The 23,100-nt window shown below is 47.2% G+C and overlaps 1 protein-coding gene across 1 annotated transcript; it reads left to right on the forward strand.

Annotated features, from left to right (window-relative positions):
* Positions 1-6,001: 6,001 nt before the first annotated feature.
* NDUFS5 (NADH:ubiquinone oxidoreductase subunit S5) lies at positions 6,002-13,508 on the forward strand. Its single transcript, XM_061597430.1, has 3 exons — positions 6,002-6,107; positions 9,504-9,721; positions 13,233-13,508. The coding sequence occupies exons 2-3, from the start codon at positions 9,506-9,508 to the stop codon at positions 13,335-13,337; spliced, it is 321 nt and encodes a 106-aa protein (XP_061453414.1). The 5' UTR covers positions 6,002-6,107; positions 9,504-9,505; the 3' UTR covers positions 13,338-13,508.
* Positions 13,509-23,100: the final 9,592 nt, after the last annotated feature.

Genomic DNA, 23,100 nt, shown 5'->3' on the forward strand with positions numbered 1-23,100 from the left:
AGTTGCCCGCTATCTTCAAAAAGGGCAAAAAGGAGGAACCAGGGAACTACAGGCCAGTCAGCCTCACACCGATCCCTGGGAAAATTCTGGAGCAGATTATAAAGCAGTCAATCTGTAAGCACCTTGAAAACAATGCAGTGATTACTAGAAAGGCCAACATGGATTTGTCAGTAACAAATCCTGCCAGACTAATCTTTTCTCATTTTTTGATCGGGTAACCTCCCTGGTAGACTGCGGGAATGCTATGGATATAATATACAGTATCTTGACTTCAGTAAAGCTTTTGACAAAGTGCCCCATGATAATTCTGATTAGCAAGCTGGCTAAATGTGGGCAAAATTGAACAACTATCAGGTGGATCCACAGGTGGCTACAGAATCATACTCAGAGTGCTTTATCAAGGGTTCCTTCTCAAACTGGGAGGAGGTAATAAGCGGGGTACCATAGGACTCGGTCCTGGGCCCAGTGCTCTTCAACATTCTTATTAATCACTTGGGTGAGGAGGTTCAGGGAACGCTTATCAAATTGGCAGATTACACAAAATTGAGAGAGATAGCTAATACCCTGGAAGACAGCAACAAAATTCAAAGGGATCTTGATTGGCTAGCTAGAGCATTGGGCTGAAAACAACAGAATGAAATTTAACAGGGATAAGTGCAAAGTTCTACACCTAGGAAAAAGAAACCAAATGCACAGTTATAAGATGGGCAATACTTGGCTCAGCAATACTACATGTGTGAAGGATCTTGGAATTGTTGTTGATCGCAAGCTGAATATGAGATGGAAAGAAATGGGTAGCCTTGAGAAGAAAAGACTGAGGGGAGATATGATTGCACTCTTCAAGTACTTGAAAGATTGTCACATACAGGAGAGCCAGGATCTCTTCTCAGTCATCCCAGAGTGCAGGACATGGAATAATGAGCTCAAGTTGAAGGATGCCAGATTTCAGCTGAACATTAGGAAAAACTTCCTAACTGTTAGAGCTGTATGACAGTGGGACCAATTATCTAGGCAGGTTGTGGGCTCTCCAACACTGGAGGCATTCAAGAGGCAGCTGGACAGCCACCAGTCGGGTATCTTTTAATTTGGATTCCTGCAGGGAGTTGGACTCGATGGCTTTATAGGCCCCTTCCAACTCTACTTACTGTTCCTTGAACTGAGTCTGCAGAGGATGGGGCTGTCTGGGGCACAGATATGAAGATTCACTCGCAGCGGAGGCACATTTCTGGTTTACAATAATATCAGTGCAAATGGTCCAAAGTCGACCCACTTGACCTGGGCAGTTCTGCTTACCACAAAGTGCATTTTTTAAGATCGCTCTTAAGAGCGCCTAAAAAATTGCTACTTTTTTTTTAAATTCAGAAGCTCTGACCCGTTTATAGCGAACACCTTCCTCAAACAAAATCTATGAGTAAGTGCCATTCAACATGGAATTACTTTATGATTACATTTATATCCCACTTTTCCTCACAACAACCCTCTGAGATAGGTTATGCTGAGAGACAGTGACTGGCCCACAGTCACCCAGTGGCAGAGCTGCTTTATGGCTGAGCAGGGATTTGAACCCTGGTATCCCAGGTCCCAGTCCAACACTCGAACCACTACATCAAACCTATGCACATTTCTCAGAAGTAACCCCCCCTGTGTTTCATGGAGCTTACTCATAGGTGAATGTGCATAGGATTGCTGTCATAGTAGCGGGGGGGGCACACACTTTTCAACAACTCTCAAGGGGGAGATGCTGGAAGCATGGCAGGATGCTTAGATGGGATAATATATAAGGTGGTTTATGATCCTGATTATTTAAGAAAAGCGTTCATTATAAGTTCAGAACCTTTACCCCACTTACAGTGGACAGCGCAGTTCTTATACATTTCTCATGCAAACAACTCACAGCCTTTAAAATATACTTTGGCTTAGTGAGAGGGGCATGAGAGTCCAAAATGAGTGTCTCCTGTCCACTAAGGTGTGAAAACCTTAAACTCAGCCTAGCGTGTGCCCTACAACTGTTTTGGGCAACACTCCCATCGGTCCCAAACAGCACATCTGTACTCCCATCGTATGGCTGTACTACTGGTAGCGCTAGCAAGGAGGAGGGTATAAACAACAAAACCCTTCAAATGAAGTCTTAAACAACTGGATAATATATTGGTACTTACTGTGAACGACGGAATCCCTAGTCCAGATCTTATTTCAGTCCTGAACACTCCAGATGTGGTACCAACAGTTACTGGTTCTGTACCAGAAAACCAGAGAGAGAACAATCCAGCCAAAGTTGGGCAGTGTTTAAGCCCCAACGATTTATTTTATAGGAGAAATTTAGGCAAGTGTTTTAACTCTACCACTGAAAGCAGAGGGGATTAAACAGGGCTTAATATGTGTTCTCATATGACCAATGAGAATGAATCTGCTCTGAACATTCAAGGAGCTGTGCAAGATGTTGAAAAGGTATGGCCAACTCCTTGAACATTCCGATTAAAACCCAGAGTGGATTCACTGCTCCACTGCTGTGCTGGCTGGGAGTTGTAGTCGAAAGGCACCAGGTTGGGGAAGGTTGCTTAAAAGCTTCTCTTAAACCTTCCCATGCTGTTCCTGCCTCTCGCCAACAGAGGGTGCTGAGATGCGAGGAAGCCAATAGAATGATAGATGAAGAAAGGGGAAGTAAAATTGTGCAGGCGCCAGATGGCGCCACGGCTGGCGGCTGAAGGGCAAAAGGACCTGTAGTGATCTTTCCACCTAATCTAATCTATGATGTTGGCTGTTCTCTCCCATAGACGTGTGAGATCTCTATGTTCTCTCTATAGATATAGAAAAATTAGAGTGGGTTTCGGTAGCGTTTTTGTGTATGTGATTTATGCTTCTTTTTCTAAATATTACTTTTGCTTTCCATTTAAGCACTTCTTGCTAGGGAGTTAGCTCCAACGAAGAAAGTTAGACTGGCTTGTGCAATTAAGCCCTGCTTTGGGCTTGCAAGGGCAGCATGCCTAGAGGGTCCCTTTCGGGTAGTTGCTTAGGCCGTGCCAACATAGAGAGGCCACAAATTTGCCAAAAAAATAAAACCAACACCCCTGTACATGCCACTTTGTGTAGCATCTCTCATTCTATATTCACCCTGGTGGGGGAAGGTTGTGCCCTGCTCAGGCTGCTGTCCAGGTGCTGTTGACAGGCCCCTACCCTGCCCTTCCTTCTGAGGATCCTTTATCTTTAAAGCTGGACTTGGGCCCAAGAACCCCTCAGATACAGCCCCCCTCCAAACTTGGGGCAAAAGGAGAATTTAAAAAATCGATGGCATGGTTGCTATGGTTAAAACTGAGGGTGGATTTTATTTTATTTTGATGGGGAGGAGTATGCTTCTCTTATATATGTATGTGTTTTAAGCTGATTTTATCCTTGTTTTTACACTTGTTTTTGTTGGGGGGTTTTAAGTCGTGTTGAGTGTCACTTTTTTTAAAAAAGCAACAACAGCTAATGAATATAAATAATAATAAACAATTAAAACAAGCAGCCCCTGCCTGCAGGCTTACAGCCTAAAAGACGCAAAAGGACTTGACACAAATATAAAATCCAAAATAGTAAAATTCTAAAACGTAATAATAAAAGTAGTTTAAAACACCCAGACATCCTCCAATGGGAGGGCCATGATGGCGGGATACCTAGGAAAATCACCCTTCAGGTGAGACCAAGGGTCCATTTTCCTTAGGTAGTCTGCCATCATGTGGGATGTACCAAAGCAGCCCCCAGAGAGGGAGTACCGCTGATTAAATGTCAGACATAACCTGTTGCAGAACCCGCCTCCCAAAGGAGGTGTCAGCAGAGGCATAACGGTCAATCTTATAATGTCTTATAAAAGAATCTGGAGTAGACCATACAGCCGCTCTGCAAATGTCTGCAAGAGGTGCGTTGGTTGCAAAAGCAGCCGTAGTGGCTGCTGACCTGGTCGAGTGCGCTGTTATGTTACTGGGTACCGGAAGCTTAAGCGACTCATAGGCCAAAGCAATACAAGTGCGCAACCAACAAGACAAGGTTGAGTTAGTAACTTTTTTACCCAGGGTACGTGGATGAAAGGATACAAACAGTGCCTCTGATAGGCTTATGTCCTGGGTTCGAGACAGGTAGGTCTTGAGGGCCCTCTGGACATCTAACGAATGCCAAGCCTTCTCCAGGGGATGGATGGGATTCGGGCAGAAGGAAGGAAGAACAATGTCCTGGTTGCAGTGAAAGGCTGAATTCACCTTGGGGCGGAAGAAGGGATCTGTTCGCAGTACTACTGAGTCCTTGTGAAAAATACAAAGATGGCGGGCAGAAGACAATGCCCCCAACTCGGAAACTCTTCTCACGGAGGTGACCGCTACCAGGAACAGAACCTTGAAAGACAGCAGACATAATGGTACTGATTTAAGGGGCTCAAAGGGAGGATGGTGTAGAGCTTGCAGAACCTCTGACAAGCTCCAGGAAGGGAAGCAGTGAGATATTGCCGGTGACATTAGCAGCTCTGCGCAAAAAGCGTCAAGGTGATGCGAGCCGATAGGAGTACCATGTGATGAGACTGAGAGAATAGATGATAAAGTGGATGCATGTTGACATGTTAGGTTTAAGCCCCATCATCAGTCCTTTATGAAGGAATTGCAACACTTCTTGTACTGTGGCTTGAGAAGGGTAGAGTTTCTGGGATTCACACCACTTGGAGAATGACAACCAAGTGTGCTGGTATATGCGAGTAGTTGACGGTTGTCTAGAACCCAGTATAATGTCAATGACCTCCTTAGATAGGCCTGCGCGTATCAAATGTCCCCGTTCAAATGCCAAGCTGTTAGAATGAGCCAGTTGGGATCCGGATGCCATAGCGGACCCTGTGATAATAGGTCTGGCCTGACAGGGAGTGTCCAGGGGTCCATTGTCGACATGGCAAACAGGTCCGAAAACCATGGTCAACGAGGCCAATACGGGCTATTAAGACAAGCTTGGCTCTCTCAGAGCACACCTTCCTCAGAGTTCTGGCCAGAAGTGGTATTGGAGGAAAAGCGTACAGCAGGCCGTCCGGCCAAGGTGTCAATAATGCATCCACTGCTTCTGCGGTGGTGTCCAGATACCTTGCAAAGTATCTGGGCAGCTGGGAATTGAGGTGGGAGGCGAACAGATCCACTGAGAGGATGCCGAACCGATGTTGGAGAAGATTGAAGACCATCAGGTGAAGTTTCCATTCTCCTGGAAAAACCTGTCGTCTGCTGAGCCAGTCGGCTGTCGCATTCAAGACCCCCTTGAGGCGTTCTGCTTTTAGAGATTTGAGGTGTATTTCCGCTCATTCGAAGAGATGGTAAGCTTGCAACTGCAGGGAGTGAGACCTGGTTCCCCTTTGTCTGTTCAAATGAGATTTCGGGCAGGTGTTGTCTGTTCGGATCAACACATGGTCCAAGCAGAATAGGGGCTGAAAGTGATGAAGGGCTAAGTGTACCGCTCTCAGTTCCAACCAATTGATATTCTGATTCTGCTCGGCCTTGGACCAAACACCCTGAACAAACTGGGAGTTGCAATGGGCTCCCCAGCCAGTGAGACTGGCGTCTGTGGTTATGACAGTCCTGTGTGGTTCTCGAAAATTCTGGATCCACACAGCCTCCCACAGTGAGGACATAGGTTTCCAGATGGAAGATGGTCACGATGAGGATTTGCTTGACGTGTCTTCCGCTTAGCCCGTTTGTCCCTTTTGCCCTGTACGCATGCTTCTTCAAAGTCCATAGCACCTTTGATAATGGCCAACCTCCAATTGGGACGCTCATGGGCCAAGGCTTCCCAGTTCTCGATGTTCCATGTTACATTTTTTAGATTAACTTTAAGAACATCTTTAAACCTCTTTTGCTGTCCACCGATATTCCGTTTTCCATCCTTAAGTAAGGAGTAGTAGCTGCTTTGGAAGACGGTGATCAGGCATTCGAACAACATGGCTGGTCCAGCGAAGTTGATGTTGGAGGATCATTGTAAGATGAATCACTCTTACATTTCCTTTCTCTATGTGCACGAGCGCCGCAGAGACTGCCCCTCCCCTCGCGACTGTCGTGAAAGCTGGTGGTGCGCGTGAGGGCAGCGCTGCCGTAAAAGGCCTGCAAGGACAGGTGAGGAAGGCTGGCGAGGCCTCGGCCGGCGGGGCGGGCAGGAGAGGGGGGAGAGGGTCGGCTCCCCTCCCCTCCCCTCCCCCCCCCTCCTGGCAAGTCATGCGGGGGAGGGGGTCCATGTCCTCTCTCCCTCCGGCGGCTGGTCTGTGGGGGAGGGGCAAGGTTTGCAAGAAAGGGCCCGGAAAGATCAGAGTGCAAAATGGCGATGGGGGAGGGGGTCCTTTTTGCGTGCATTTGGCGGAGGGGGGGGCAGGGGGTCTGAGGAAGGGGGAGACAAGCACCCCACCCCGCTCTAGAGCATTTTGCCGCCGCCTGAGGCGGAGCAGCGACGGGGATGGCCTCCATGGTGCGAGGCAGTTCGGAAGCCCCTCCTGGCAACGACGACGGTGCTGATGATAAGCTAAACACGTTGCTGCCCGTTTCTGGAGACCCCGAACCAGCTGCCTGAGCTTGCCCTGACAGTGGGGCTGGCCCTGCCCCCTCCCCCAGATAACGCTGAACATCTGCGAGCTTTGAAGCCGGATGGGTGAAGTGGGGGTGGGGGAGTTTTTCAGCGGCTTGCAGGGGGTGGGGTGATTTGTTGTTGTTTTAAAATGAAATGTTTTGGATGCCAGCTTGCTTTAAAGACATAAAATGTGTCGGGCATATCTTGAGGAGCGCACAGTTTTGCACAGCGTTGCTATGTACCAGCTCGGGACCGGCTGACTTGCACAAATGTTGCACAGTGTTCCATGTTTGCAAGGAGTCACTCCTTCAGAGTGACAGCACCTGTACTGTGGAACTCCCTGCCTGTTGACAGTTAAGCGATCACTGTATCCATCTAGATGCCTGCTGAAAACTTTGATGTTTCATCAGGTGGATCCAGACACATGATTTGGTTATATCTGTTTTAAACATTTTATTGTGTTTGATTGTTTTTAAATGTTTTGAATATGTTTAAATTTACTTTAATTGTATTTTTTAATCGCATAACTGTTTGTTGTCCTGGGCCCCTTTGTGAGAAAGAATGGGATAAATATGTATTAGATTATACAGTTTAGAAGTGTAATTGCATTACATTTATCCAAATGATAATTAACAGTGTATTCGGTGTTAGAGAAGGAACAGCATGCAGGTTTAATTATGAAGTAACTAACCATATCTTAATTTTTGCCACTTGTGGAAATAAAAAAAGTTGAAAATAGAAATCATATTGCTGTAAAAAAAGTTATAAAATTATTTTGACTTAGAAATCTCTCCTCACTGTCAGCATTAACCAGACATAAAAAAAAAAATTCAAAAACCCACGATGAATTTTCACACGATAAGCAATGATCCCTCTTCAAACTGCTTCCAAATCTCTGAGAAATAAAAATATTACTTATATTGAAGGCAGTCAAAGCAACAGATAAATTTGGACACTGAACCCAGTAGCCAGGGATGATGGCAGTTGTAGTCTAGCAACATCTGAAGGGCTGCAGGTTCCCTGCTCCTTTTCTGTAACATCCACCCTGCAGAGCTAGCCCAGCTAAGCAGGAACAAGTCAGGGTGTAGAACTCTTTGATAATCAGCTGTAGTGATGATTATTCCATTCTCCCTGTCAGTGTCCTTCTCCCCCCTCATTGGAAATGATGGGACTGGGGGGGAGAGGGGGAATCATGTGTTCCTACTTGTGGTAGCACAGAGAAAAGAGTTGGATGTTTGCATGGCTTTGAAAAAGGATTGGGGACAGGGGTGTGTGTCTGAATCCAGTTCTGGGGAACAAACAACCAGGGATGAAAATCCCCTGCCTGTAGGTTTCTCTAAGAGAGATGTGGCTGGCCAGTCTTGGAGTCAAAAGCTATTGAATCAAGTGGCCTACTCTCCCCCTCCTTGCCTCTCCAGCATACATAGGAAAGCCAAGGAGCGACAGTCTGCTCTTTGCCTTTTTAAGTAGGCATGATATAATTCTCATTCGCTGTCGTGTTGGGAAGTACCTTATTTATAGGATGTATTGGCTTCTAGTATTAGTTTGCTTATTTGTAAAACTTCATAGGCTGCTTTTTCAAGTGTTCAATGTAGTTATCAAGTAATAAATCCTAAAACCATAGAACCAACCACTAATACAGTGTGTGGGGGTGTTTCAGTGTGGAGTTGCTTCTGTTCAGGTTTCCAGCCATTCCACATGCATGTGCTCACACGCACACACAGAGCAGGCAGGCAGTCTGTTCCATGCCCACTGAGCATGCCCGTCCTCATTAGCCTGTTTGGGGTTCCCCTCTCCCCATTTTGACCTTGGCTTTTTTTTTTAAAAAAAAGTGTTGTGTGACACTTTTGCCCAGTCCTAGCTACATTAAAATCTTTGATTTCTCCATTGATTTCCATGGATACCCTGGGGACATATAAAAATAGTGTGAACACCGGAAATTACCAGACCAAACAATGTAGTAGTTTTGTCTGTATCTGTGGGCCCCTTCCTTTGTCCTCCTTCTCTAGCAACTCACATTCCCCCTAGATATCCACCCAGTTTTCAGTTCTCCACTCAACCAGTTAGTGTTTCAAGTTACCATTGGCCTGTTGGTGTTTTTTTTACCTAAATTTTTTTTATACCCCTGGAAACCTTGCGTTTACCTTGCTGATACTTCCCTCGTGTGTGTGTGTGAATGTGTTTGGCTACATTCATGTGAGTATATGAAGTCCTGAATTGGAAATAATATAATAAAAAATAAGGTGACAAACCAAAATACAGAACTAGCACATAAGCCCTGAGCAGCTGTCACCACAATGAAGAGGTAGGCAGGTGTCATGGCTGTAGCCCTGCTATTTGCTGACCTCTTCATTGACGGGTGCAAGGATGACATGGTGAGTGATACCAGCTGACCAGATCTCAGGTAGCTCGTAGACGAGGCTGCCATGCATATTACCTGTCACATCCATTGGAAGATGCATTGCAAAGTGTTATAATGAACTGAAGGATGGTTTTTTAGCTTAAATTTGGTTGTGTTGATATATATATGTATTGTTTTTATTTTTGTTGTTCGTCGCCTAGAGTGTCCCTAACCCGGACAGATAGGCGACTGAAAAATAAAATTTATTATTATTATTATTATTATTATTATGTTTTGTTTTAAAAGTATAAAGTGTGTAATTGAAACTGGGAGGAGAGAGAATCTTTATTTCACCACCACGTCAAAGGAGATGGGAGTCTAATTTGTCCCTGCCCTGGACACGCAATAATTTTTGAACCTTAAATCCTTTCTTCCTGGATTTCCACCTCCTCCTTTGCCCTGGCCTAACGGTTTTTCCCCCAAAGGAGGATTTCTTCCTGAGTCTTCTTGCCAGGGATTTTGTCCCTTCAGTAACACACTGGGTTATGCACGTTTAGTATCCTTTGCTTGTTTGTGTGTTTTCAAACTCTCTCTTCCTCTTCCCTCTCAGCCATGCCAGTTCTTGATCTCCAGAACCAGCTGGGCATTGACATTGACAGATGGCTTATCTTAGGGAGCTCCAAGCAGCCCTACAAGCGGGCCAGTTTGTGCCATGCCTTTGAGAAGGAGTGGCTGGAGTGTGCTGACGGCATTGGGAGCATACGAGCAAAGAAGGAATGCCAGCAGGAGATGGAGGACCTTGTGGAATGTCTAACCAAGCGGAAAATGGTGAGGGTGAGACTTGGAGCAGAAGACAGAGACCCAGAGAGAGTGATTGTGTGTCTGTGTGATAAAACGGAGGCACTGCGGGAGAGAAGTTCCTGGGTCCAGGAATTCGGTGTGCAAAGTGTTCTCAGAGGGGTTGCACTCCTACTGAAGGAGCAGGTTCATAGTCTGGCAGTACTCCCAGATTCCACCTTGTCACTGGTGTTTCAGGTGGCTTCTGTGGCTAACTATGGCTGTTCCTGGATCGGGATAGCCTGCCCTGAGTTGACCATGCTCTGGTGACCTCCTGCCTGGACTACTGTAATGAGCTCTAAGTGGGGCTGCCCTTGATGATGGTCCAGAGGCTGCAACTAGTGCAGAATGTGTCTGCTAGGTTGGTAAGTGGGACACCCCAATGGGAACATGTGTCATTGGTCCTTGGAGCATGACACAAGCTGCTGGTGAGCTACTGAGCCAAATTTGAGGTATTAGTACTAGTGTAAAAAGCCCTGAATGGCTTGGGACCCAAGTACCTAAAAGAATGTCTTCTCCAGTATCAACCATTCTGAGTCCTACAATTGGCTGGGGAGGCCTTGTTGCAGGGGGCGCCACTGGGTGCTGCCTGGTTGGCACTGAACCATGACAGGGATTTCGAGGTGGTGGTTCCCCGTCTGTGGAATGCCCTCCCTGGTGAGATGTGCCTGTCTCCCTCATTATTAACTGGTAGGAGAAATTTAAAAACGTTCCTGTGTACCCAACTGTTTGATGTATGAAAGATCGATCCATGGACACCCTGAAATTACTAGTTTTGAGAGTAGATGATTGCTTTTGGGAGTTTTTAACCTCCTAAGGACACCAACTTGGATGGCTTTAAAAGAGGATTAGTGTCCCATTCAGGGTGGGATCCACGAGGCTGAGACAAAGGTGTAATTAATTCTTGTTTTATTAGAGTAATAGATACATCGAAAGCAGTACGTTTCATAGAGAGCACTAAACTAACTCACTAGGATTCCCTAGCTGCACTCTAGACATGCTCTGCAACATATAAAGAAAGTTGACTCAGCAGCTCCTGCCCTGGAGCCGCAGGTTTAAGTAGGGAAAGTCCTTGATCTTAATCTCTGTCTTCTTCTCAAGTCCTGCCTCTGACCCATCCGTTTCTTGTGACGACGAGCACAGGGTGACATGGGGCGGGTGTCCAATGGCTCGTCCAAAAGGGCCTCGGCAACAGGCTCGATGTCAGGGGGAGGTTGCTCTCCTGGCACCTCCCAAGAACCGCTAGGCAGAGGGGGAGGGAGCGCGCCCTCCGGAGCAACTTCCAACGGCTCCTCGTCTTGGTCTGGGGGTGGGGCACACCCTTCTTCAGAGAGCGTGCCATCCGTGGGAACTGACCCTGGCTCCAACTCACTCCCACATCCCCTATCCTGCGGAGACTTAACAACTGCTGGATCTACCACTCTTCTGACAGCTGGGGACCCTGAAACTCATGCCTTCCTGGCCCCCGCGGAGGAGCTGAGGCCCAACAATTAGACAAATTCATAGAGGATAAGGCTGCTAATGGTTACTAGCCAGGATAGATATACTCTGCCTCCATAGTCGGAGGCGGTATGCTTCCAAATACCAGTTGCCGGAAGCCTCAGGAGGGGAGAGTGTTCTTGCACTCGGGTCCTGCTTGCGGGCTTCCCCCAGGCACCTGGTTGGCCACTGTGAGAACAGGATGCTGGACTAGATGGGCCACTGGCCTGATCCAGCAGGCTCTTCTTATGTCCTTATGTTCTTAACTAGATGGGCCACTGGCCTGATCCAGCAGGCTCTTCTTATGTCCTTATGTTCTTAACTAGATGGGCCACTGGCCTGATCCAGCAGGCTCTTCTTATGTCCTTACTTAAAAATATGTTTTGTTTTGTTTTTAAAAAATGCTGCATTAGGTGCAAAGCAAAGCGAAGCAGCTGCAGCTTCCTTCTGACTACAGTGGAACAGTACAGAGGTGGAATAACTTACCACTGAAGCCAGTGTGGGAGTTATCAGTTGATTTGTAGTTGGGCTCCAAAGCAAGGGGGTGGCTTGCTTATCCCATATGTTGCCAACCAAGCAGGGGCTGCCCTTGGTATGCTGAAGTCAGGGCTCTGTAGGTTGGCCCCTGGGGACTGGGCTGCTGTGTAGAGTCAAACCAAATGGCCTGGTCAACTCACGAATTTCACCTGCATTTGGGACACCTATCAGCAGGGCTGTGGAGTTGGTACGCCAAACCTTTGACTCCAACTCCTCTATTTTTCTACTGTCCGACTCCACCCAAAATTGCTTCCGACTCCACAGCCCTGGAAAGGGCTGTAAATGTCTTTTTAAATTGGAAGCTCTCATAGGAGCATTTTTATCGCTGCCTGAATATGCGCTGATCTTGGCATCACAGCATTTGTCTTCATCTGGGTCCTGTGTCATACACTCACACAAAATGTTTTCCATCTTGAGTTATGGTGAAATGCTCAACTACAGCTGACTTCATGGGAAGCTTCTTTGACATTTTGAATTTATATTTTAAAAAAATTGTCAATCAAAATTTATTTTGAAGTCGGAGTCGGTACATTTCTACTGACTCCGACTCCACCCAAAATTGCTTCCAACTCCATGACTCCGACTCCACAGCCCTGCCTGTCGGGAGGGGATTCAAATGGGTAAATTCAATTGGATTTCTGGATGTAGACTGGGAAAAATGTTAATATTTTACAAGCTACAGCTTGTTGTCATCTTGGAATGTAATTGGCCCACCTCTTTTATTGCTTTCATCATGCAATGTGAGTGAAGGTATCGCTGCATCGAAACCTCTCTTCTCTCCTCACCTCCTGCACGCTGATCTGTTATTAGCAAAACAGGCCATCCATAACTTGGCTTCTCATGTCTCCATAAGTGAGAGGACAGACTGAACATCTTGACCAGCTAATCAGGCACCTCAGGAGCCTGGCAGACCAAGTCCATTCTGTGGCAGGTAGAAATTGGGAGGCCGTGTGGAGGGTGGTCATGTATTGGACCCTGTCAAAGCTTTTTGTTAGCAAGATACGTTCTGGCTGTTACTTATCTTGATGCTGAACAATTCAGATATTTGGGACTGAAGAATAGAGCGGCAGGAATGTCAGGCAGTTGCCAGTCTTTTCAGATTCAGGGTCTACTTATGACCTGATGGGGACCCACTCTTAGTTTTTTTCTGGTATATGTCCATCTTTCCCCTTCTCTTCCCACCATCATCTGATCTCTTTACTGTTGGGCAGAAGAGAGGATTTTTGCAGGCAGAGCTTCTCACGCAGGAGTGGCAAAGCCTGTTGCAGTCTCCTCTTCTTCACAACTTCGAAAGGGGAAGAACTTCAATTTTCCCCACTTTCATCTGGTCATCCCCCAATGAGTTGGAGCACATTAAATTTTAAACCTTCAGCAATGTGACCATGTCTGATTTCTCTGCAAACTCCTATATGCTCTGACCAGCTGGAGAGGACAGGTTTTAGCTTAGAACGTGGCATCACACCTCTCTCGTCTGTTCCTTTGGCAGGTAAAGCGATTGATGGCTGTCTCCGAACAAAAGAAGAAGCTGATGAAGGAGGGGAAATACACCCCTCCTGACTACCATTCTGGGAAAACTGAGACCAAGCCCTGAAGCCGGCAGAGTAGGAAGCACTTCTCAGTCTCTCTTTTTTTAAGAGTTCTGTCACTGATGTATCAAGACCAACATGCGGTTGGGTTGGAGCTCATCGGCTTTTGCCATTTTCTTGTAGCTGGTCTCGTGTGGGCCAAGTGAATAAAAATCCCTCTTTGGGTTTTGAATGTTGCTGATTAATTTTTTTCTTTTTTCCCATCTTTTTTTAACCACATTTATTGAGATTTTTGATACAATATAGGACAACAACACACCCAGACCAGAACTAAAAGAACAAAAGGGACGGGGTAGGCAATAATAAATAATAATAATAAACTTTAATTTATAAGCCGCCTATCTGGCCGATGGCCACTCTAGGCGGCGAACAATAAAACACGATAAAATACAATTATAATATAGTCAGTGCAGTACAATACAAAGTTTACAGTATGATAGATTTATCAACATTTTAGCTCAAGGCTGATTCACCTTAGAGGTCTCAAAGGTTGCGAAGGCCTGATTAAAAAGCCAAGTCTTCAGGCCCCGGCAAAATATATCCAGGGAAGGGGCATGACGAAGATCTATTGGGAGGGAGTTCCAGATCGAGGGGGCCACCACAGAAAAAGCTCTCTCTCAAGTCCTCACCAACCTAGCCACTTTAGTTGGTGGGACTGAGAGAAGGCCCTGCGTGGCAGATCTTGTAGGGCGGCTCAATTTGTGACGGTGGAGGCGCTCCATCAGTTATACTGGGCCGCCACCGTACAGGGCTTTAAAGGTTAATACCAACACCTTGAATTGAGCCCGGAAAGCAACTGGAAGCCAGTGTAGATTGTAGAGCACTGGAGTAATAGGATCATAACGGCGGCTATTCGTAAGTAAACGAGCCGCCGTATTTTGTACCAGCTGTAATTTCCGGACTGTTTTCAAGGGTAACCCCACGTAGAGCGCATTGCAGTAATCTAAACGAGAGGTGACCAGAGCGTGTACTACGAGTGGGAGCTGATGTACAGGAAGGTAGGGTTGCAGCCTTCGTATGAGACGCAATTGACCCCAAGCTGCTTGGCACACCGATGAAACCTGGGCCTCCATAGTCAGCCCAGAGTCAAGGATCACCCCAAGATTGCGGACCTGGTCTTTCAGGGGTAATCTTACCCCATTAAGTATCAGGTCGATGTTTCCCAACCTTCCCTTGTCTCCCACGAGCAGTACTTCAGTTTTATCAGGATTCAGCTTTAGCCTGTTTCTTCCCATCCATCCACTCACGGATTCCAGGCACTTGGACATGGTTTCCACAGCCGACTCTAGTGAGGACTTAAATGAGAGGTAGAGCTGAGTGTCACTGCAGCCCAAACCTCCTGATGATGGCTCCCAGCGGCTTTACATAAATGTTAAATAGCATGGGAGAGAGGATAGAGCCCTGTGGCACACCACAATTGAGAGGCCAAGGGTCTGAAACCACCTCTCCCAATGCCACCTGCTGTTGTCTATCGGAGAGAAAGGAACGGAACCAGTTTAATACTGTGCCTCCTATTCCTAATCCCTCCAGACGGTCCAGCAAGATACCGTGGTCGACGGTATCAAAAGCCGCTGAGAGATCCAGGAGGACAAGAAAGGTGAATTCTCCCCTATCTAATGCCCTCCTCATATCATCCACTAGAGCGACCAAGGCTGTTTCAGTTCCGTGTCCAGTCCTGAAACCCGATTGGTATGGATCTAAATATTCCGTTTCATCCAAATGCGCTGACAGCTGATTGGCCACCACTCGTTCAATGACCTTGCCCAGGAATGGTAGATTTGAAATTGGGCGAAAGTTGTTTAAGTCTTGGGGATCCAAGGAGGGCTTTTTCAAAATAGGTTTTATAATTGCCTCCTTGAGGGCTAATGGCAATACACCCTCGTTCAAGGATGCATTTACCACCGCCTTGATCCCCTCACCCAATTTCTCTTTACAGCTCATTAAGAGCCATGACGGGCAAGGATCAAGGAGACAGGTGGTAGGTTTCACAGTTGACAGTACCTTGTCCACATCATCAGAAGAAAGAGGCCGAAACCGATCCCATTTGATCACATTATGACTGGTCAACTCTGGTCCATTATCTGCATTCACGGTATGCGAAATCGAGCTTCTTAGATGCTCGATTTTATCAGCAAAGTGCTTTGCTAAACTGTCACAGGAGGCCTTTGAGAATTCCAAGGGTTCCTGAGCAACTGGACTGACCAGGCTTCGGACCACTTGGAATAACCTTCTGGGACAACACTCTGCCGACGCAATAGAGGCAGCAAAGTAATCTTTCTTTGTTGCCTTTATTGCCACATGATAGGCAGCTACTGCTGCTCTAACTTGTGTCCGGGCATCTTCGGAGCGGGACTTACGCCACCGGCATTCTAGTCGTCTCACCTCCTGCCTCAGAACACGCAACCGTGGTGTGTACCATGGTGCCGTCTGGGATCTTTCCAGGGGGAGAGGACGTTTCGGAGCCACTTGGTCTAATGTCCTGGTGATCTTTGTATTCCATTCCATCACCAGGGTTTCGGCCGAGTGACCTTCAGCAGGTTCCAATACCCCCAGCGCATTCAGGAATCCTTCTGGCTCCATCAGGCGCCTGGGGCGGACCATTTTAATAGGTCCTGTGCCTTTGCAGAGGGTGTGTGGCATCGAGAAGTCTACATTTACCAGATGGTGGTCTGACCATGACACAGGGATAGAAGTAATAGTCCCTAACTTCAGAGCACTTTTCTCCTCCCCTAGGACAAATACAAGGTCGAGAGCAGGACCGGCTACATGGGTGGGCTCAACATTACTAAGGTGCAGTTCCCAGGAAGTCATGGTTTCCAGAAAATCCTGAGGGGCCCCATTGAGAGTGGTCTCGGCATGCACGTTGAAGTCACCCACCACCAATAATTCTGGGGACATCATACGTACACCCGAGACCACCTCTAGCACCTCGGCCAGGGATTCTGCCGTGCAGCGAGGCGGGCGGTACACAAGCAGGATCCCTAAACTGCCCTTCGGGCCCAACCTCCAATACATGCAATCAACAAACTTGGTCCCAAGGAGAGGAGACCTGGCAAAAACCAAGGACTCCCGATAGATAACAGCCACTCCCCCTCCCCGCCTTCCTTCCCTCGGCTGTTGTGCATAACGGAAACCTGGCGGGCACATTGCCTCTAAAATAGGTACCGAGGCTTCATCCAACCAGGTCTCCGTTATACATGCCAGGTCTGCAGATTCATCCAAGATCATATCATGGATGCAAGATGTTTTCTGTACCACAGACCTGGCATTACACAACAGCAAACGAAGGTTGGTTGGAATCCTGCATCTCCCAGTATTCTTCAGGTTTTGGGCAGACCTGGAACAAGGGATGGATATTATGCGAAGATCGCCAGCAACAGCCGCCACACTCCAACGACCGCCAGATGGCGGCAGCGGCCGCCGCACCAGCAACAGCCCAAGAACCACGGCCCCACACTAGGCAAGGCCGCGGTGCCTGGCTACACAGCAACGACAGCGGCGGCCCAGCCCAAGCCAACGACAGTCCAACGCCACAAGCGGCAACCCAGAAGAGGCCCGGGCAGCCCAAATGGGACGCAGCACTAACGGCGCCGGCAGCAGCAGCAGCAACCCGAAGCCAATAACGGCCCGGGCGACACACGCGGCACGACAGGAGGCCGCAACCGCAGTACCCGAATCCGCGGAACCATAAAAGCCCCGGGCCCGGCAGCGGCCGCAGCAAGCAGCGCCCAAGTCCGTGGCGCCGAGGCCGGAAGAAAAGCATCCTTGGTCCAGACAACAACAGCCAGCAGCAGCATCCCACACACACCCACATCCACTCCAGCAACAACGGGAGCAGCGGCACAGGTAAAATAGAAGGTGGTAGTTGGTAAATGATGGTGAGTGATGATGGATTAAAATTAAATCACGGAGCTCCTTGAGCGCGCGTCCGTCTCTATCGCCATCTTGTTTCATATAATGTCATAAAGAATTATTCAAAATCCAATCAAGAATTCCAGATTTCTCAGGTAACCAACAGAAGGTGCTGCTGTACAGTGGCATCACTAGGGTTGGTGTCACCCAGTGTGGGGCCTAATGGCCGCACCGACTGGCGGGACGCCCCGGCAAAGATGTTTCCCCGAGCCCTGCCCAGCCCCAATCCACCGCAGGGAGGGGCTCGCCCGCCCACTTGCCCGGAGCCTGCCTTTGGCCCACCACGTCGGGGTGCTGACGGAGCCGGCAGGCAGCCGTCTGCTGGGGGCAAAGCCTCCTCCCAACAGATCTCCTCCTCCTCCTAGGACCGCTTCCCCTTCACACGTCCCTTGCTTCCTCTCCGGTCTGGGCTCCCGGCGCCTTTGCGCGGGTTTCGTGCACTCCTGGGTTGTACGCCAGCCACATGGGAGCCCCCGCGGCGGCTGTGGGTGTCACCTCTCTCATGGTGTCACCCGGGTGTGGTCCGCACCTCCTGCACCTGCCTAGTGACACCTCTGCTGCTGTAATTGGTATTCAGATACATAAGAAGTCCCACCAGACAATATGAAATGCATCAGGTTTCACTCTTCCTTGATGTGAACATAGAGAGAGTGTGAATTTTTCTATAACAGCAACATTCCAAGTGTTCTTGTACCACAACAAAGCGTCCAAATTGCCCAGAGTCTTCCATGTTTGAACAATAGAAAGCTGTGCCGCAAACAGCAAACAACACACCATGTCTTTGAACATTATGTCTGCATTGCAACCATCAAAGATTGAGAGAAACGCCAATTGGAGCACCATCTGAAGATGAAACCTAATAATTTTTGAGACTTCCTCAAAAACCATTTTCCAAAAGGATGGAACCCGGGGGCAGTTCCACCAGAGGTAGAAATAGGTACCCTGTCCATGGCACCTTCTCCAGCAAGCTGGAGAGGCACCAGGTATTATCCGTGAGAGCTTCACTGAGGTCTTCTACCAACTGTAGTATGTTTTTAGTGTAGCTTCCCTGATTGTTTTTTCCATCTTTGTAATTACAGAGCCCCAAGTAGCCATTTGCTAGGAGAGAGTGGAGTGTGGAATGCACAAAGTGGAAGGAGGCCCCCTCAGGCCCAGAACAGGACTGGGGGACCAGTGGCCCTTCTGATGTTGGGATCCTAGCAGCTAGCAAGGCCACTGTTTTGGAACGATTGGACTTCTGGAGAGCCAGAGGTTCCCCACCCGATCTAGATGCTGAAAGGATTCACTTCCTTCCACTGCTTCTCATTCCTGCTGTCTTAGACAAGCATGTCTCTTTATTGATTACATGTATATCTCCCTGTCTGCTCCCACGGAGCGGCAGGCTCCTTCTGTTGTCTTACCAGCTATGTGGAGTTGGTTGGGCTCAGAGAGGGGACTACCCCAAGGTCACGGCTGAGCGAGGATCCCAACCTTGGGCCTCCTCAGTTCTAGTCTGGCACTCTGGTTCTACCCTCAGCTCCTTGGCTTCCTGGGCCCCACCTCTCTCTTTTCTGCCACTCCCTGGGCTTGGAACAGCCTTCCCATCACTTGTCAGTCTGGCTCCTTCATGCTCCCCTTTTGGCACAGACTTTTGGGTATCATGAAAAAGAGCAGAGTAAGAAAACAAATGGATCTGGAGAGAGACAACTGGCGGGGCACTACACTCTATTGGGAAGTTAGCGTGCACAGTGAATGGGAGTTGTGGCCCATATCCGTTAACGGGAGGATGTGCAGACACTCTTGGCACCGCACAAATAACAGCAGCCATTTTTACTTTAACAGGACTCGAGTGGGGATTCTCATTTGAGTAGCTGAATTCCCAGAGACTCATGCCCAGCTCTCTAATTTGCTCAGACTTCTTTTGCTTGTTGGAAAGTCATCCAAAGATACCTGGAATTTCTGTCAGGAAAAGTGGCGGCCACCCAGGTTGCACCCAGGATACCTGAAAGATTGTTCCACCCCTTATATTCCCAGTCAGACACTACACCCTGCAGGTGAGGGCCTCCTGCAGATACCATCTCATCAGGATGTCCATTCCCCAACAATATAATAACCCAGTTTTTAGTGCTGTTTCAGTGACCCTTTGGAATTCCCTTCTCCTACATAGTAGACAGGCAGTGCCTCTGTTGTCTTTTTGGCACCCACTGCAGACCTTCCTCTTTCAACAAGACTTTTAAGTAGATACCTTTTAGCCCAGTCTGTATTTGCACTGGAATTGTTTTTTAAGATGTTTTTGTTGTTTCATCACTTGTTATTTGCCGCCCTAGGCTTCTATTGGGAGAAAGGATGGGATATAAATTTATTAATTAATAATAATTAATGATAAAGGTAGTGAGCTGCAGTGGGCTTCTGGTGATGGTGGCTTGAAGATTTCGCTTGGTGCCTTCTCTGTAGAATGACGCGAGTGTGTGGTGATTCTGTAGGAGGGCAAAATGTGGGAGTGGGTGTACAATTCTGAGCATCTTGACCCTTATATATTTAATAAAACAGCAGTAATGAAACACAAGTTTCAAGGCTTCACGGAAGTAACCTGCAAGAGTGTGGGCTACACCTGCTAAAACCTCTGTGGTCAGAGAGGAAGATAAATGTAGTTTGGGGAGTGGATGGAGTGATGTCGAAATGCTGCACAGTATCTTGCCCTGTCAGAGGACTAGCAGAATCAAAGTAAATGATGTCAAACAGTGAGCACTGCAGAATACGTAAGTAAGGGACTATAGCAGAGGAGCATAACTCGGCTTTCCACAGCAACCAAATTTATACCATTTGTGGAATAATACAGGTGCCTAGCCAACTGAATATAGTGTAGTACACAGTGACTTGCATGACAATAAGTGTATTTTTTCATTGCTATGTGATGACTGCCAACTGGGATTGCTTTAAAAAGGGATTAAATTCATGAAGGATAAGGCTACTAGGCATGATGACTGCGTTCTCCCTTCACTGTCAGAGGCAGGATGCCTCTGAATGCCAGTTGCTAGGAATCATGAGTGGGAGAGGGTTGCTGTTGTGCTCATGTCCTACTTGTGGACTTCCCGTAGGCATCTGGTTGGCTGCTGTGAGAACAGGACGCTGCACTAGTTGGGCTTTAGGTCTGAACCAGCAGGGAGGGCTCTTTGGCTCTTAAATGCACCAAACTAGTTGCTAAGAGAAACCCTCTGGAAACAATTCCACCAAGAGTATGAAAAGTGGGCAGTCTCTGCAAGGTCTTCCTTCTCCAGCAAGCTGTGGCTGGATTCACATGGATGATGAGCATATGATCCTCTCTGGACAATACTCCCTGAAAGTTCCCAGACTTGCTGTGAGCTGCAACAAAAGGTGTCAGAAGAACTTAAGGTGAAAAAAGGCTCACCGTCCCTGTGCTGTGCTTTGTGTGGGAGGATGCTCCAGCAGTTAAGTTCAATAACCTGGAACAGTCTTGATCAGCATGAATGGAGGTGAAATTAAAAACTGACATAATGCCAAATATTCCAAATTTCTACAAACTGATGTGGTTCTATATGTGACTGGCTTAGATATACTATGAGCAGTATTAAATGCTATACTGAAGAGTAGACCTAGAATCATAGAATTGTAGAGTTGGAAGGGGCCTATAAGGCTATTGCATTTGACCCCCTGCTCAATGCAGGAATCCAAAATAAAGCATCTCCTGCAGGTGGCTGTCCAGCTGCCTCTTGAAGTCCTCTAGTGCTGGAGAGCCCACCACCTCCCTAGGTAATTGATTCCATTGTCGTACCGCTCTTACAGTTAGGAGGTTTTCCTGATGTTCATTTGATATCTGGCTTCCTGTATATATATATTTATTGCGGGAGATGGCATCCTGTAAGTTGAGCCCATTATTCCGTGTCCTGCACTCTGGGACGATCAAGAAAAGATCCTGGCTCTCTGCTGTGTGAGAACCTTTCAAGTACTTGAAGAGTGCTATCATATCTCCCCCCCAGTCTCCTCAAGGCTAAACATGCCCAGTTCTTTCCGTCTCTCCTCATAGGGCTTTGTTTCCAGTCCCCTGATCATCCTTGTTTCCTTCCTCCGAACCCACTCCGGTTCGTTGGCATCCTTCTTAAAGTGTGGTGTCCAGAACTGAATGCAGTACTCAAGATGAGGCCTAACCAGTGCCGAATAGAGGGGAACTAGTACTTCACACAATTTGGAAACTATACTTCTGTTAATGCAGCCTAATATAGCATTTGTCTTTTTTGCAGCCACACCACACTATTGACTCATATTGAAGTTAATGGACATGACCAACTTCCATTCATTAATTTCAGTGAGTTTACTCTGAGTAGGATGTAGTTAAATACAACCCTATGAATATAATATTTAAATGTAGTCTGAAGGCATATGAGGCAACCGCTTGTTAAAGCTAAGCAGTTCAGGGTCTGGTCAGTGCCTGAATGGGAGACTGCCTAGGAACCACACATGGATACCGTCTTGCATTCCATGATGAAAGAAAGGCAAGAAAATGCAAGAAAATAACATTTGTGCACATGTGTATTATGTAAAAAAATGTCTTGAAAGAAATTTCAGTAGCACAATTGTTCAAAGCAACGGTGTGTTTAATGAGTTCATGAGCTGTGGTTATGTCTTGTTTCCTATACTGTATCAGTCTCTGTGAACTGTATCATGCTTGGCTGCGCCCTTGTGTGATAATACCATATATTCCAATAGCTGCAAGTTAGCACTATATATTACATTAGGAGTGGGAACCTTTTTTTTCAGCCTGCGGGCTGCATTCCTTTCTGGGCAACTTTTCAAAGGCCACATGCCAGTGGTGGGCAGAACAACTAATGCAAACTTGATGTTTCTACAGCAGGCTAGTTTCTACACACTCCTCATATCCTCCACCCGGACAAACAAGAGGCATTATCAGAGTTGAGGGACACATTCCAGTCAGGCAAGCACACTGGGGGTGCAAGTAGATCTGGTGGCCTGGGGTGAGGGAGTGTTACCCAGAGAGCGGAGTTCTGAGGGCCATAGAGAGAGGCTAGAGGGCCGCATGGGACCTCTGGGCCTGAGGTTCCCCACTCTTGTATTGCAGAAATGGTATAAATTATTATTTATTTAGTATATTTGTATGCCGCTTTTCATCTCCAGGTGACCACAAAGTGGCTTCCATAGCAAGAACAAAACAATATAATAAAAACAATTCAGAATACAATAATAAACTACAACAGTATCAATAACTAACAGCACAAAATATCACAAAACAGGCTGAAATCTCAAATCAATCTAGTCTGCAAAATCTAGAGAAAACAGAGAGAGAACAAATATGCAATAGAGACCCATCACTGTATAACCATCCATGTCTCCGAGAGAAGAATGTTACACCATTGTGGCATCACTATAGAGAAGACGCTTCTCCAAGTCCTTCTCTGGAGAGTGTGATGTAGTCACCCGTCTGGTGAGGGAGGAGTTCTTACAAATGCAATAAATTAATAAATAATAAATAATGAGCACACAACAGCAGCCATCTTGCTTCATAGTGGCCACCCTGAGAAACCTACTTATAAGCTTAAGTCCTTACTGACACTGAATGGGCAGTGCTCAAGGCCACTGCCTTGGACTCCTATAGCTAAAGGTCTTGCCTTTAGCAAGTGAGAGCTTCAGGTGGAGACAAGCAGGCAAGCAAACAACAAGGAGGTGGTCACAGGGTGCAGCAGATGATTACTGTCATGAACCTGCATATGTTCATGAGTTATTAAAAATATTGTATGTAATACCTTGGCTCAAGCAAAGAACTCTGGGAGTTTCAACCGTTAAAAAAGACAGGCCTCAGAAGGAGTAAAATGTTAAGTTTCGGTTTCCAGCTGAAGACGGTTA

Source organism: Rhineura floridana, chromosome 15 (assembly GCF_030035675.1).
Source record: "Rhineura floridana isolate rRhiFlo1 chromosome 15, rRhiFlo1.hap2, whole genome shotgun sequence".
In the NCBI taxonomy this organism is placed as follows: domain Eukaryota; kingdom Metazoa; phylum Chordata; class Lepidosauria; order Squamata; family Rhineuridae; genus Rhineura; species Rhineura floridana.